The 12,759-nt window shown below is 40.9% G+C and overlaps 1 protein-coding gene across 2 annotated transcripts in view; it reads right to left on the bottom strand.

Moving 5' to 3' along the window:
* Positions 1–670, bottom strand: part of SREK1 (splicing regulatory glutamic acid and lysine rich protein 1) — a 55,836-nt gene extending 55,166 nt beyond the window's left edge. For both annotated transcript variants that reach the window (XM_030844561.2, XM_030844568.2), the window contains exon 1: positions 368–670. In XM_030844561.2, the coding sequence (XP_030700421.1) occupies positions 368–525 (158 nt within the window). In that variant the 5' untranslated portion in view covers positions 526–670. The remainder of the gene's footprint in view (positions 1–367) is intronic.
* Positions 671–12,759: the final 12,089 nt, after the last annotated feature.

Genomic DNA, 12,759 nt, shown 5'->3' with positions numbered 1-12,759 from the left:
GCTTGCCATGAGGACTACCGCGGGCCCACCTGCGGCCATCTTAAGTTCGGGAAAAAAAAGAAGGGGAGGAAGGGCACTGAATTCGAGGACCCGGCGGCGACCATAGCCCGGAAAGCACGAAAAAGGCAACCTCTCTAACTCCTCTGTAAGGGTTCTGGGCAGAGGTTAACCCACTAAATACGACTAACAAGGAAAGCAGGAGCGTGGGGCCCGGGCCGCAGTGCCCTAATCAAACATGGGCACCAAGGTAAACCCGGCGGTCACGTGACTGACACCGCGCGCCCCCGTCCGCGCTCTCCCCCATGCCTTGGTTCCCGAGGTCTCTCTGGCGCCCGCGCCCCTCCCCCAGCCGAGCTTGAGCACTTACTCCGGGGGGTAGAGCCGCAGCTCCTCGATTTCTCCTAGGAAGGAAAAAAGCGTCCGCATCTGCTCGCTGGTCACCGCCGACGACAGATTCGTCACCTGAATCACCGCTGTAGGGGTGAGGCCGAAGCCTAAGCCCAACCCGAAGCCGGCGCTGTTCATCCCGACCCCGCTGCAGCTGCCTGCCTCCCCAACGTCTACGACGCGTCAGCGACGAAGCCGGGAAAGCGGAGAACGCGCGGCCGCGAGCGCGCCCCCGCTAGCGAATTCACGGCAGCGGGCAGGTCTAGCCGTCCATTTCACAACTCCCCTGCTCCCAGGGCTGCGCGCGCCAGCCGGAAGCGTCTCCCCGGCAACCCGGCGGATCTCGCGGGGCTTCGGCCTGGGGCTCACGGGTACCTGAGGCTGTTTCTCCTGCTGCACTTCTCCCTGGCAAGGTTTTGATCGAGTTTTTTCCCGGCCTCCACTCGATCAGTTTCTTGTGCTCCTGTAAACATGGGAGACCCAGCTCTTTCCAGTCTTTATACTAGATAGGACTGGGAACCAAGAGGCCTGGCCTGCTGGTGCGGAGCTGTGAAGAAGGAATGACTCGAGCATCGCAGATCAATACTTGACCGAACTATAACGTGTCATTATTATATACAGGCAGCTCCCTCGCCCCGACTATTTTAAAAAATTGGCCGGCGTCCTAATTGTGAAAAAACTTGGGAAATTTTACAAAACCTGTAAAGTTTGAAGGAATTAAGGAAGGAAGCAGTTAAGATGAAGGCTATGCGGTTGTCGTTTATAACATTTATTCGCTCACTACGCAGGTATTAATATTTGAGTGTTATGTACCAGACACTGTTAGACAAGAGCACATAAAAGACAGTTACAGAAGGTCCACATAGACCTTGCAACCTAATGAGAGACAAGTAACAGTAGTATGGGAAACCAGGGCAGATGTTCCCAAAATGCCATTCACAGAACCTGGAGGGTCCTCGAAGCCTTTTGAGTGATTATTGCAAGGTCAAAACCGTTTCCATAATACTAAGACTCTGTTGATCTTTTTCACTTTGTTGACAATTGCACTGATGGTGTAAAAGCAATAGTGAGTGACTGCTGGCACCTTAGCAGGAATCAAGGAAGTGGTGTCAAACTGCACTACTGGTATTTTGTATTCTTCACCTCCTGGCACTCATAGCATACAAAAATTATGATTTTTAAAATAATCTAGTTTAACTTAAGAATGTCCTTGACAAAGGAGTAAAAATTATTAATTTTATTAAATCTTCACCCTAGCATACACCTCTTTTTAATGTGTGAAGAAATGGTAAGTACTTCTGCTGCATGCCCAAGTAGGAGGAACATCTCCAGAAAAAGCACTTGTGTGATTGTTCGAGTTTTCACACAAAGATCCAAAATTTTTAAAATTTGTATCCACCACCTTTAGCTTGACAGCTTTCCAGTATTTAGACTTTTCTGCTAAAAACACCAGTGATATTAACAAATGTATTTTTTCACATTATATATTGAAATAAGTGACCATTTGAAAATCTCTACAACTCAATGAACCACTGTTTTCAAAATAATCAATGCATGCTATTACAGAATCAAAAAGAGTCATCAAAGTGGATGGACCCATGGATTTTAATCTAGCAGAATACAAAAAGTTAATTGATATGGTTTCAGATTCAGTCCACATTGAAATTGCACTCTTAGAAACTATCACATGTCCAGTTTGGTGTAGTATCAAACAAGAATATCTAGAATTATCTAGAAAGACTATGAAAATAGTTTCCCCTTTTCCAGCTCCTTATCTATGTGAGACCAGATTCTCTTCATATGTTTCAACAAAAACATATCACAACAGATTGAATACACAAACAGATAGGGAAATCCAGCTGTCCTCTATTAAGCCAGACATCAAAGAGCTTTGAAAAATGTAACTCAATACCACTCTTCTCAAGATTCTTTTTTGGGAAATATCACTTTAACATAAAAATACATCATTTACCCCCCATAGCCATTGGGAGCAGGCTGAAAAAATGCATCATTTATATAAGTACATAACAGGTTTATAATTATTTTTACATGGGTTTTTTAAATCTTAAAGTTCACAGATTTAATTTCTTTTTTGATATATTTATTTATTGTGTTGAGTCTTTGTCGCTGCACACGGGCTTTCTCTAGTTGCAGCAAGCGGGGGCTGCTCTTCCTTGCAGTGCAAGGGCTTCTCATTGTGGTGGCTTTCCTTGTTGCAGAGCACAGGCTCTAGGTGCACGGGCTTCAGTAGTCGTGGCACACAGGCTTAGCTGCTCTGCAGCATGTGGGATCTTCCTGGACCAGGGCTCAAACCCATGTCCCCCGCATAGGCAGGGGGATTCTTAACCACTGCACCACCAGGGAAGTCCCAGATTTAATTTCCAATATGATAAATATAGATAGATATCCCATAAATCTCTTAGGGTCCTTGATAATTTTTTTTAACATCTTTATTGGGGTATAATTGCTTTACAATGGTGTGTTAGTTTCTGCTTTATAACAAAGTGAATCAGTTATACATATACGTATGTTCCCATATCTCTTCCCTCTTGCATCTCCCTCCCTCCCACCCTCCCTATCCCACCCCTCCAGGCGGCTTGATAATTTTTAAGAGTAAAGAGTAAAAGGGTCCTAAGACCAAAATGTTTAGAACTACTACCAGAGGGATAAGCACAGGGAGAATTGGGAGCATATAGGAAGGCCACTTAAACTTAGTGCCAGTGGAAGTCTTCCCAGGAGAGATGTTGCTTGCACTGAATCTTGAACAAATAGGAATTAGCCAGACAAGGAGGGAGGGAGGAGTAGTGAAGGGCATTCCAGACTGAGCTTGAAGAATATACAAAAGCAGAAAGGTATGAGAGCCCAAGTGACGTCCAGAATATACAAAGTTTAGTATTGCTAGACCAAAGGCTGAGAATGACTAGAGATAACACACAAAAGAATAAGCCTTGATGAAAGATGCTGTTTGTCATGCTAAGAGGTTACTTTATGACAAATTGTTGGGAGCTGTTGAAGACGTTTGAGCAAGAGAGTGACTATGTCAAGATTCCTAGCATGATTGTTGTCACTGCAACATGGAGATATATTGAAAAGGGTGGAAACTAGAGGCAAAGGGACTGGTTCGAAGGGTAAGTGGTGGTAGTAGTGGAAAGCAAGAAACAGTCCCAAATTTAGGGTCATTGAACCCATTTAAGAATAAAAGGAATAAAAACTATCCATTCGGGAAAATATATATGGACATACACTTGGTTTTAGATACAATTACAAGGGTTTTTCGGTCTTCCTCAAGTCCAACCATAGATCCCAGGATTAACTACCACTTGTTTAGAGCACTGGTCTTCAGACTTTCATGTGCATCAAAATCACCTGGAGGGCACATTAAAACAGATTGCTGGCTCCATCCCCAGATATTCTGATTCAGTAGATCTGGAGGAGGAGCCTGAGAATTTCAATTTCTAACAAGTTCCCAGGTGATGGTGCTGCTGGTGATCCAAGAACTCCATTTTTAAAAAATAAATAAATTTATTTATTTATTTATGGCTGCGTTGGGTCTTCGTTGCTGCGCGTGGGCTTCCTTTAGTTGTGGCCTTATGGGCTTAATTGCTCCGCGGCATGTGGGATCTTCCCGGACCAGGGCTCGAACCCGTGTCCCCTGCATTGGCAGGCAGATTCTTAACCGCTATGCCACCAGGGAAGCCCCCAAGAACCCCAATTTGAGCACCACTGGTTAAGAAGGTTGTAAAGCAGTACTTAGTAGATTTAGTAATCTGTTGATGGTAAAGCAGAGGGAGGAATTTGTTTCTGGCCTGAGGGACTGTGTAATAGTGCCATAGTGTAGGAGCCAAAACAAGAACGAAGAGCAAATTTGTAAAGAAGGAGCAAAAAATATTGAAATCCATTATGGACAAGCTCCTGAAATGAAATTTAAGGAAAATGTCCAGAACTAAGATAAAGTGTGTGACTTAAGCTTCAAAGTAGATACAGTTATGCCAGGTACATGTGTAGCATGAGAAATGCATTGGGTGACATTAAAGGGACAAATACAACAAACAGCCAAAAATAAAAAAATAAATAAAACCAAGCCAGGAGGAAAATTAGGAGGGAGGATAGTCGCAAAACTTGAGGGAGGAAAAGTTTTAATGGGAAAAAATGAAGAGTAGGGAGGAAAGAATGATAAAAAGTATCAAAGTCTGCGAAGATGACAAAATCAGGAATAAAATGTACCCATTGGTAGATATAATGTGACTACTGAGACAAAAGCTACATGAACCAGTTTAGAGAAGCAAAAGTCACAGTGTCATTGTCCCTTCCACTGATTCCTCTATGAATCTCTCAGCCAAATTTCCCACCCCTTGGCATGTCCTAGATCTGCTACTCTGACCAATTTCAGACTGCTCCACCCTGGCCCTCTGAGATTCATTTTAGAATTCCAGCCTCCATGCTAGTATGTTCTGTCTCCAATCTCTGTAATCATTTTCATGGCCCCAATTTGCAGATATTTCTTCATCACGAGGCCCCTTGATTTCGTCTACCTACTGACCCAACATCTTCTAAATAAGACAAGCAGTGACAAAGTTGCAGTGCAGGAAAAAAGGTCTCCTCATAAGTAAAACAGGCCCATAAGAGCAAACCAGAAACCAAAAATAAGAATGATAAACTCTAGCAAGTAAATTAACAACAAAAAGAGAAAGATATACATTAAAATTTTATGCATGTACAGTATTGGATTTAGAACCAAGAGGTGACTTTGGAGAGTACAGTGACAGGAAGAGAATGCTTGAGTTGGGAAGGGGCGCAGATGAGTGTGGACTGTACTTATAAGAATAGGTCTTGGTGCCTTTGTTCAGTCTTGTTTTGCTTTCCAAACAAGCAAGATCTGCAGCACACCTACTCTATGGAATTTTAAAAGAAATTTGACAGTAGAGAATAATTTAGAAGTAATTTTAGGTAAGGAAGAATCTGTAAGTAGCCCTGTCTTTGAAGGAGGAGTGCAGATTGTAGTCCTAAGACAGCAAGAACATACTGGAAGGAAGGTTAATCAGTTGTACTAGAAAGAATCAGAAAAGGAGTGAGAACTGTGCATGCATGCGTGCCCCTGTGTGTGTACAGGAAGTCCCCTATATGTGAACGAGTTCCATTTGGAGAGCACATTCATAAGTCCAATTTGTCCATAAGTCCAACAAAGTTAGCCTAGGTACTCAACTAACACAATCGGCTATATAGTACTATACTGTAATAGGTTTATAATACTTTTCACACAAATAATACATACATAAAAAAACAAACACAAAAAATAAAGAAAACATTTTTAATCTTACAGTACAGTACCTTGAAGAGTAGTACAGTACAACAGCTGACATACAGGGGCTGGTACGCATGTTCACATATTTGAAAGTTCGCAACTTGAAGTTTTGTACGTAGGGGACTTACTGTATTGTGTGGGGTGTTTTGAAATAGAACTTTTCCAGAAATGAAGCAGAAACTTTTTTTTTTTTTGGGCCACTCGTCTTGCAGGATCTAAGTTCCCCAACCAGGGATAGAACCAGGCCCCCAGCAGTGGAAGCGCAGAGTCCTAACCTCTGGACTGCCAGGTAATTCCCTTCTTTTGGCTGTGTTGTGCAGCTTGAGGGATCTCTAGGCCACCAGGGAACTCCCCAAAGTAGAAACTCTCTTAGTCTTTTCCTGTGCTAAACTACATGACCCTCTTCTTTCAATACCCAGAACTCTCAATTAGTTCATGATGTCTCTAGTGGGCTAGTTCTGGAACCCTATCATTGGCATAATTTTTTTAAATTACTAACAAATTATTCTTGCTATCAACAGAGAGGGAAGTGTAGACAGTAATAGAGTAGAAGAAATAATCGCACAACCAAACTTGAGAAGGACTGTAAATAGGGCATATTTAGAACAGGCTTTGGCTACTCTAAATAAAGTAGAAAATATGTAAGAAGATGACTAAGGTATTTAATGGACTTGCAGGAAGAACAGAACAAAGAAATCTTAAGAAGGGATGTAACCAGGGCAGCTCTGAGAACTTTGGCAGCAGATATTCATAGACCATCTCAAGAGTGTTGCCAATAAGGTAAATCAACTCCAATAATTCCCAGCTCCTGGCAACCACTGATCTGCTTTCTCTTTCTTTACATTTGCCTTTTTTGGAAATTATATATAAATTTAGTTATACAATACATAGTCTTTAGTGTCTGGCTTCTGTCATTGAGCATAATGTTTTTGAGGTTCATTCATGTTGGTAAGTGTTTCAGTAGTTTATTCCTTTTTAGTGCTGAACAGTAGACCATTGTATGAATTTTCAACATTGTGTTTACTTGTTCAACATTTGATGGACATTTGGATTGTTTCTAGTTTGGGGCTATTATGAGTAATGCTACTATGAGCATTCATGTAAAAGTGTAATTTCTCTTTGGTAGATACCTAAGAGTGGGATTGCTGGGTCATGTGGTAAGTTTGTTTAACTTCTTAAGAAATTGCCCAACTGTTTTCTAAAGAGGCTGTACCATTTTACATTTCCACCAGCAATGATGAGAGTTATGTAAGTAATGATGTATCATAGTTTTAATTCCCATTTCCCTAATAGCTAATAATGTTGAGCAACTTTTCATGTGCTCATTAGCCATTCATATATATTCTCTGATGATATGTCTATTCAAATATTCAAATCTTTTGTCATTTTTTAATTGGGCTGTTTCTCTTTTCATACAATTGTAAGAGTTCTTTAATTCTGGATATCAGATGTATGACTTGCAACTATTTCTTCCCAGTCCATCACTTGTCTTTTCATTTTCTTTTGGACATGCAACAGTGTTCAGTCTTTTCATTTTTTAATAGTGTCTTTCAAAGAGTAAACGTTTTTTATTTTGATAAAGTCCAAATTATCAATGTCTTGTGTTATGGACTGTGGGTTGTTTTTTTCTTTTTTTTTTGGCTCTGACCAGGGATGGGACCCATACTGCTGCAGTGGAAACATAGAGTCCTAACCACTGGACCATGCCAGGGAATTCCCAGGACTGTGTTTTTATTGTCACATGCAAGAAATCTCTGCCTAACCCAAGGCTATAAAGATTTTTCTCCTGTGTTTTTCCAGACATTTTTAGTTTCAGCTCTTACATTTAGGTCTCTGATCCATTCTTAGTTAAATTTTATGTGTGGTGTGAAGTAAGGGTCATTGTTGTTGTTGTTGTTATCGTCCTTCTCCTTCTCCTTTCTCCTCTTTTTCTTATTCTTCTTCTTCCTCTTCCTCTCCTCTTCGTCCTCCTCCTTCTTCTTCATATGATATCAAATTGTTCTACCACCATGTGTTGAAAAGACTATACATTCTGCATTGAATTGTCTGAGCACCTTTGTCAAAATTCAATTGACCAGGGCTTCCCTGGTGGCGCAGTGGTTGAGAGTCTGCCTGCCGATGCAGGGGACACGGGTTCGTGCCCTGGTCCAGGAAGATCCCACGTGCCGTGGAGTGGCTGGGCCCATGAGCCATGGCCGCTGAGCCTGCACGTCCAGAGTCTGTGCTCCACAACGGGAGAGGCCACAACAGTGAGAGGCCCGTGTAAAAAAAAAAAAAAAACATTCAATTGACCATAAGTTGAAGAATTTTATTTCTGGACTCTCAATTCTGTTCTAATCTATATATCTATTCTTACACCAATACCACACTATCTTAATTATCGCATATTCATAATAATTTTTGAGATGACCATGTGATATTTCTAGGATAACTTCCACTTAGTCATGATGTGTAATCTTTTTTGTGTGTTGTTAGATTTGGCTAAAGTTTTTAAAAGAATTTTAATATTTATTTTCATGAGGGTCACTGGAACCTAATTACAAACAAAAATAAACAAATGGGACCTAATTAAACTTAAAAGCTTTTGCACAGCAAAGGAAACCATGAACAAAATTAAAAGACAACCCTCAGAATGGGAGAAAATACTTGCAAATGAAGCAACCAGGCAAGGGATTAATCTCCAAAATATACAAACAGCTCATGTGGGACTTCCCTGGCGGTCCAGTGGTTAAGACTGCACTTCCACTGCAGGGGGCGTGGGTTTGATCCCTGGTCGGGGAACTAAGATCCTGTATGCCACGTGGCGTGGCCAAAAATTAAAAAAAAAAAAGATCATGCAGCTCAATATCAAAAAACCAAACCACCCAATCAAAAAATGGGCAGAAGAGGGACTTCCCTCGTGGTCCAGTGGTTAAGACTCTGTGCTCCCAATGCAGGGGGCCCAGGTTTGATCCCTGGTCAGGGAACTAAAAATCCCACGTGCTACAAAGGAGATCCCGTGTGCTGCAACTAAGTACAGTCAAATAAATAAATAAATATTTTTAAAAAATGGGTGGAAGATCTAAATAGACATTTCTCCAAAGAAGACATACAGATGGCTAAAAAACATATGAAAAGATGCTCAACATCACTAATTATTAGAGAAATGCAAATCAAAACTACAATGAGGTATCACCTCACACCAGTCAGAATAACCATCATCAAAAAACCTACAAACAATAAATGCTGGAGAGGGTGTGGAGAAAAGGGAACCCTCTTGCACTGTTGGTGGGAATGTAAATTGGTACAACCATTACAGAGAATGGTATGGAGGTTCCTTAAAAAACTAAATATAGAACTACCATATGATCCAGCAATCCCTCTCCTGGGCATGTATCTGGAGAAAACCACAATTTGAAAAGATACGTGCACCCCAATGTTCATTGCAGCACTATTTGCAATAGTGAAGACATGGAAGCAACTTAAATGTTCCTCAACAGAGGAATGGATAAAGACAATGTGGTAATATATACAATGGAATATTACTCAGCCATAAAAAAGAACAAAATAATGCCATTTGCAGCAACAACATGGATGGACCTAAAGATTGTCATACTGGGTGAAGTAAGTCAGAAAGAAAAACAAATATCATATGATATCGCTTATATCTGGAATCTAAGAGAAAGGGTACAAATGAACTTACCTTCAAAATGAAAATAGAGTTACAGATGTAGAAAACAAACTTATGATTACCAGTGGGTAAAGGGGGCAGGGATAAATGGGGAGATTGGGACTGACATATACAAACTACTATATATAAAATAGATAACTAATAAGTACCTACGGTAAAGCACAGGGAACTCTACTCAATACTCTGTAATGGCCTATATGGGAAAATAATCTAAAAAAGAGTGGATATATGTATATGTATAACTGAGTCACTTTACTGTTCACCTGAAACTAACACAACATTGTAAATGAACTATACTCCAATAAAAAAAATTGTTAAATCATAAAAAAGAATTTTAATATTTCTTTTCAGGCTTCCCTGGTAGCTCAGCAGTTAAGAATCTGCCTGCCAATGCGGGGGACACGTTTTGAGCCCTGGTCCAGGAAGATCCCACATGCCGCAGAGCAACTAAGCCCGTGTGCCACAACTACTGAGCCCACATGCCACAACTACTGAAGCCTATGTGCCTAGAGCCCGTGCTCCGCAACAAGAGAAGCCACCACAATGAGAAGCCTGCGCACCACAAGGAAGAGTAGCCCCCGCATGCTGCAACTAGAGAAAGCCCCTGCATGCAGCAACGAAGACCCAACACAGTCAAAAATAAATAATTAACTAATTTTAAAAAAAGGTAACTATTCTAAAAAAAAACTTTTTTCTTTTCATGAGGGATATTTGTTTACAGTTTTCTTTTTTCACAATGACATTATCTGGCTTTGGTGTCAGGATAATACTGGCCTCATTGAATGAGTTGGGAAGTGTAACTTCTCCCTCTATTTTGTGAAGGAGTTATATCAGATTGGTATTATTTCTTCTTCAATTATGTCATAGAATTTGCCTATGAAGCCATCTAGCCCTGGGATTTTCGTTATGGGAAGATTTTTCATTACTACGCTAAATTTTTACTTCTTATATGTCTATTCAGATTTTATACTTAAGTAGTTTTGGTAGTTTTTGTATTTCTGAGAATTTATCCTTTGCATCTAAGTTGTATAATTTGCTGACCAAAAAAAGATGTTCAAATAATACCTTAATACAGCAGTCCCCAAACTTTTTGGCACCAGGGACGGGTTTCGCGGAAGACAATTTATCCACGGACAGGGGCGGGGGGCGGGGATGGTAATGCGAGCGATGGAGAGCGGCAGATGAAACTTCACTCGCTGGCCCGCCACTCACCTCCTGCTGTGCGGCCCGGTTCCTAACAAGCCACGGATCAGTACCAGTCCAAGGCCCAGGGGTTGGGGACCCCTGCCTTAATATATCCTTTCAATTTCTGTAGGGTCAGTAGTAATGTTCTCTCTTTCAATCCTGATATTGGTCATTTATGCCTTCTTTTTTTTTCTTGGTTGGTCTAACTAAAGATTTATCACTTTTGTTGGACTTTTCAAAGAATCATTTTTTAGTTTCATTGATCTTTCTCTACTATTTTTATTTCATTGATATCCATTCTGATTTTATTATTTCCTTACTTCTGCTTAGTTTGGGTTTAAATTGCTCTTTTCTAATTTCTTAAGGTGGAAGCTTACATTATTGATTCAAGACTTTTTGTTTTCTAACATTACCATTTAATGTTATAAATTTTTCTCTAAGCATTGTGGGGAATACTTCCTTTAGAGTGTTGGGGAAAGCTATTCAGAGGTAGAAGTCTCACCAGAAACACAATGCTACAAATCCAAGTTTCTTTTTCATACTAATTTATTTATTTTAAATATTTATTTATTTTGGCTGAGCTAGGTCTTAGTTGCAGCATGCATGTGGGATCTAGTTCTCTGACCAGGGATCGAACCTGGGCCCCCTGCACTGGGAGCACTGAGTCTTACCCACTGGACCACAGGGAAGTCCCTTGATACTTATCTATAATTTAATTGTTGTGGTTGTAAAACATACTATGAATGATTTCAATTCTTTTAAATTTATTGAGACAAATTTTATGGCCTAGCACATATTCTGTCTTGGAAAATTTTTCTGTGTGCAATTGAAAAGAATGTGTATTCTGCTGTTGTCAGATGGAGCATTCTGTAAATATCACTTAAGTCAAGTTGGTTGATAGTGTTGTTCAAAATTTTTATATGCTTGTGTGGCATGCTGTACAGCAGCGGTCCCCAACATCTTTGGCACCAGGGACTGGTTTCGTGGAAGAAAATTTTTCCACAGACCGGGGGCAGGGGATGGTTTCGGGATGATTCAAGCGTGTTACATTTATTGTGTGCTTTATTTCTATTATTATTACATTGTAATGTATAATGAAATAATTAGACAACTCACCATAATGCAGAATCAGTGGGAGCCCTGAGCTTGTTTTCCTGCAACCTGATGGTCCCACCTGGGGGTGATGGGAGACAGTGACCCAAAGTGTGTTTCTTATGTCCAGTCTCCTCTGTGATCTCGTTTCGGTTGCTGTCACTGCAGAAAACCCTGCTTCACAAAGACAGGATGTTGGAAATGGAAGCAGGCTTTTCAGTGCTTTTGTGGCAATCTCAGGATATTCCGCCTTCACTTTAATCCAGAACGTATGGAGATTTGAAGTTGTCTCAAACATACTTTTAAGGCCACCGTCATTTGCGATCTCAAGCAGTTGATCCTCTTCTAGCATGGGTAAAGTCAGTTCACCTGGCTTATTCACAAATGGGCCATGGATCCATTCCTTCCCAGTTTAGGGGTCTTTTGTGGTTGGGAAGTAATGCTCAAATTCTTTTCAAAGCTGAGATAGGTGGTCATGCACCAGCAGGGAGAAAGAAGGCCCTGGCTCAGTCTCTTTCAAAATCTCTGCTAATGTTTGAAACATGTCAAAAATCCCAATGTTCACTCGTCACCTCGAAAATTCCAGTTTGGCTTTGAACACAGCCACTTTATCTGTCGACTTGAACACAGCTGTCGTTCTCCCCTGAAGTGAGAGATTGAGTTTGTTGAGCAGGTTGACTATGTCACGCAAGTAAGCAAGTTTTGTGACCCATTCTGTGTCACTGAAATGTGCTGCCAGTGGTGACTGTTCTTCTAAAAGAAATCTCTGGAGCGGTTCTCATAACTCAGAAACTCTGGCCAGAGATCTACCTTTAGAAAGCCACCTCACTTCTGTGTATAAGAGAAGACGTGTGCTCTGCGTCCATCTCCTCACAGAGCTGCACGAACAGACGTGAGTTAAGGTCATGTACCTTAATGTGGTACTTTAATGTGTACTTTAATGTGATAATTTTAATCACATGCTGAAAAACATGGTTAAGTTCAGGTGACATTTTTCGGCTAGCCAGCATTTCCCTATGGAGACACAGTGCGTAGACTCACATTCAGAAGCGACCTCTTTGACCCGAGTAGTGAAACCAGAAAGCCGTCCAGTCGTGGCAGCCACTCCATCTGTGCATATACT

This window comes from Globicephala melas, chromosome 3 (assembly GCF_963455315.2).
Source record: "Globicephala melas chromosome 3, mGloMel1.2, whole genome shotgun sequence".
In the NCBI taxonomy this organism is placed as follows: Eukaryota; Metazoa; Chordata; class Mammalia; order Artiodactyla; family Delphinidae; genus Globicephala; species Globicephala melas.
The sequence above is the reverse complement of the archived record's forward strand: the minus strand, read 5'-3'. Positions and strand labels throughout refer to the sequence as shown.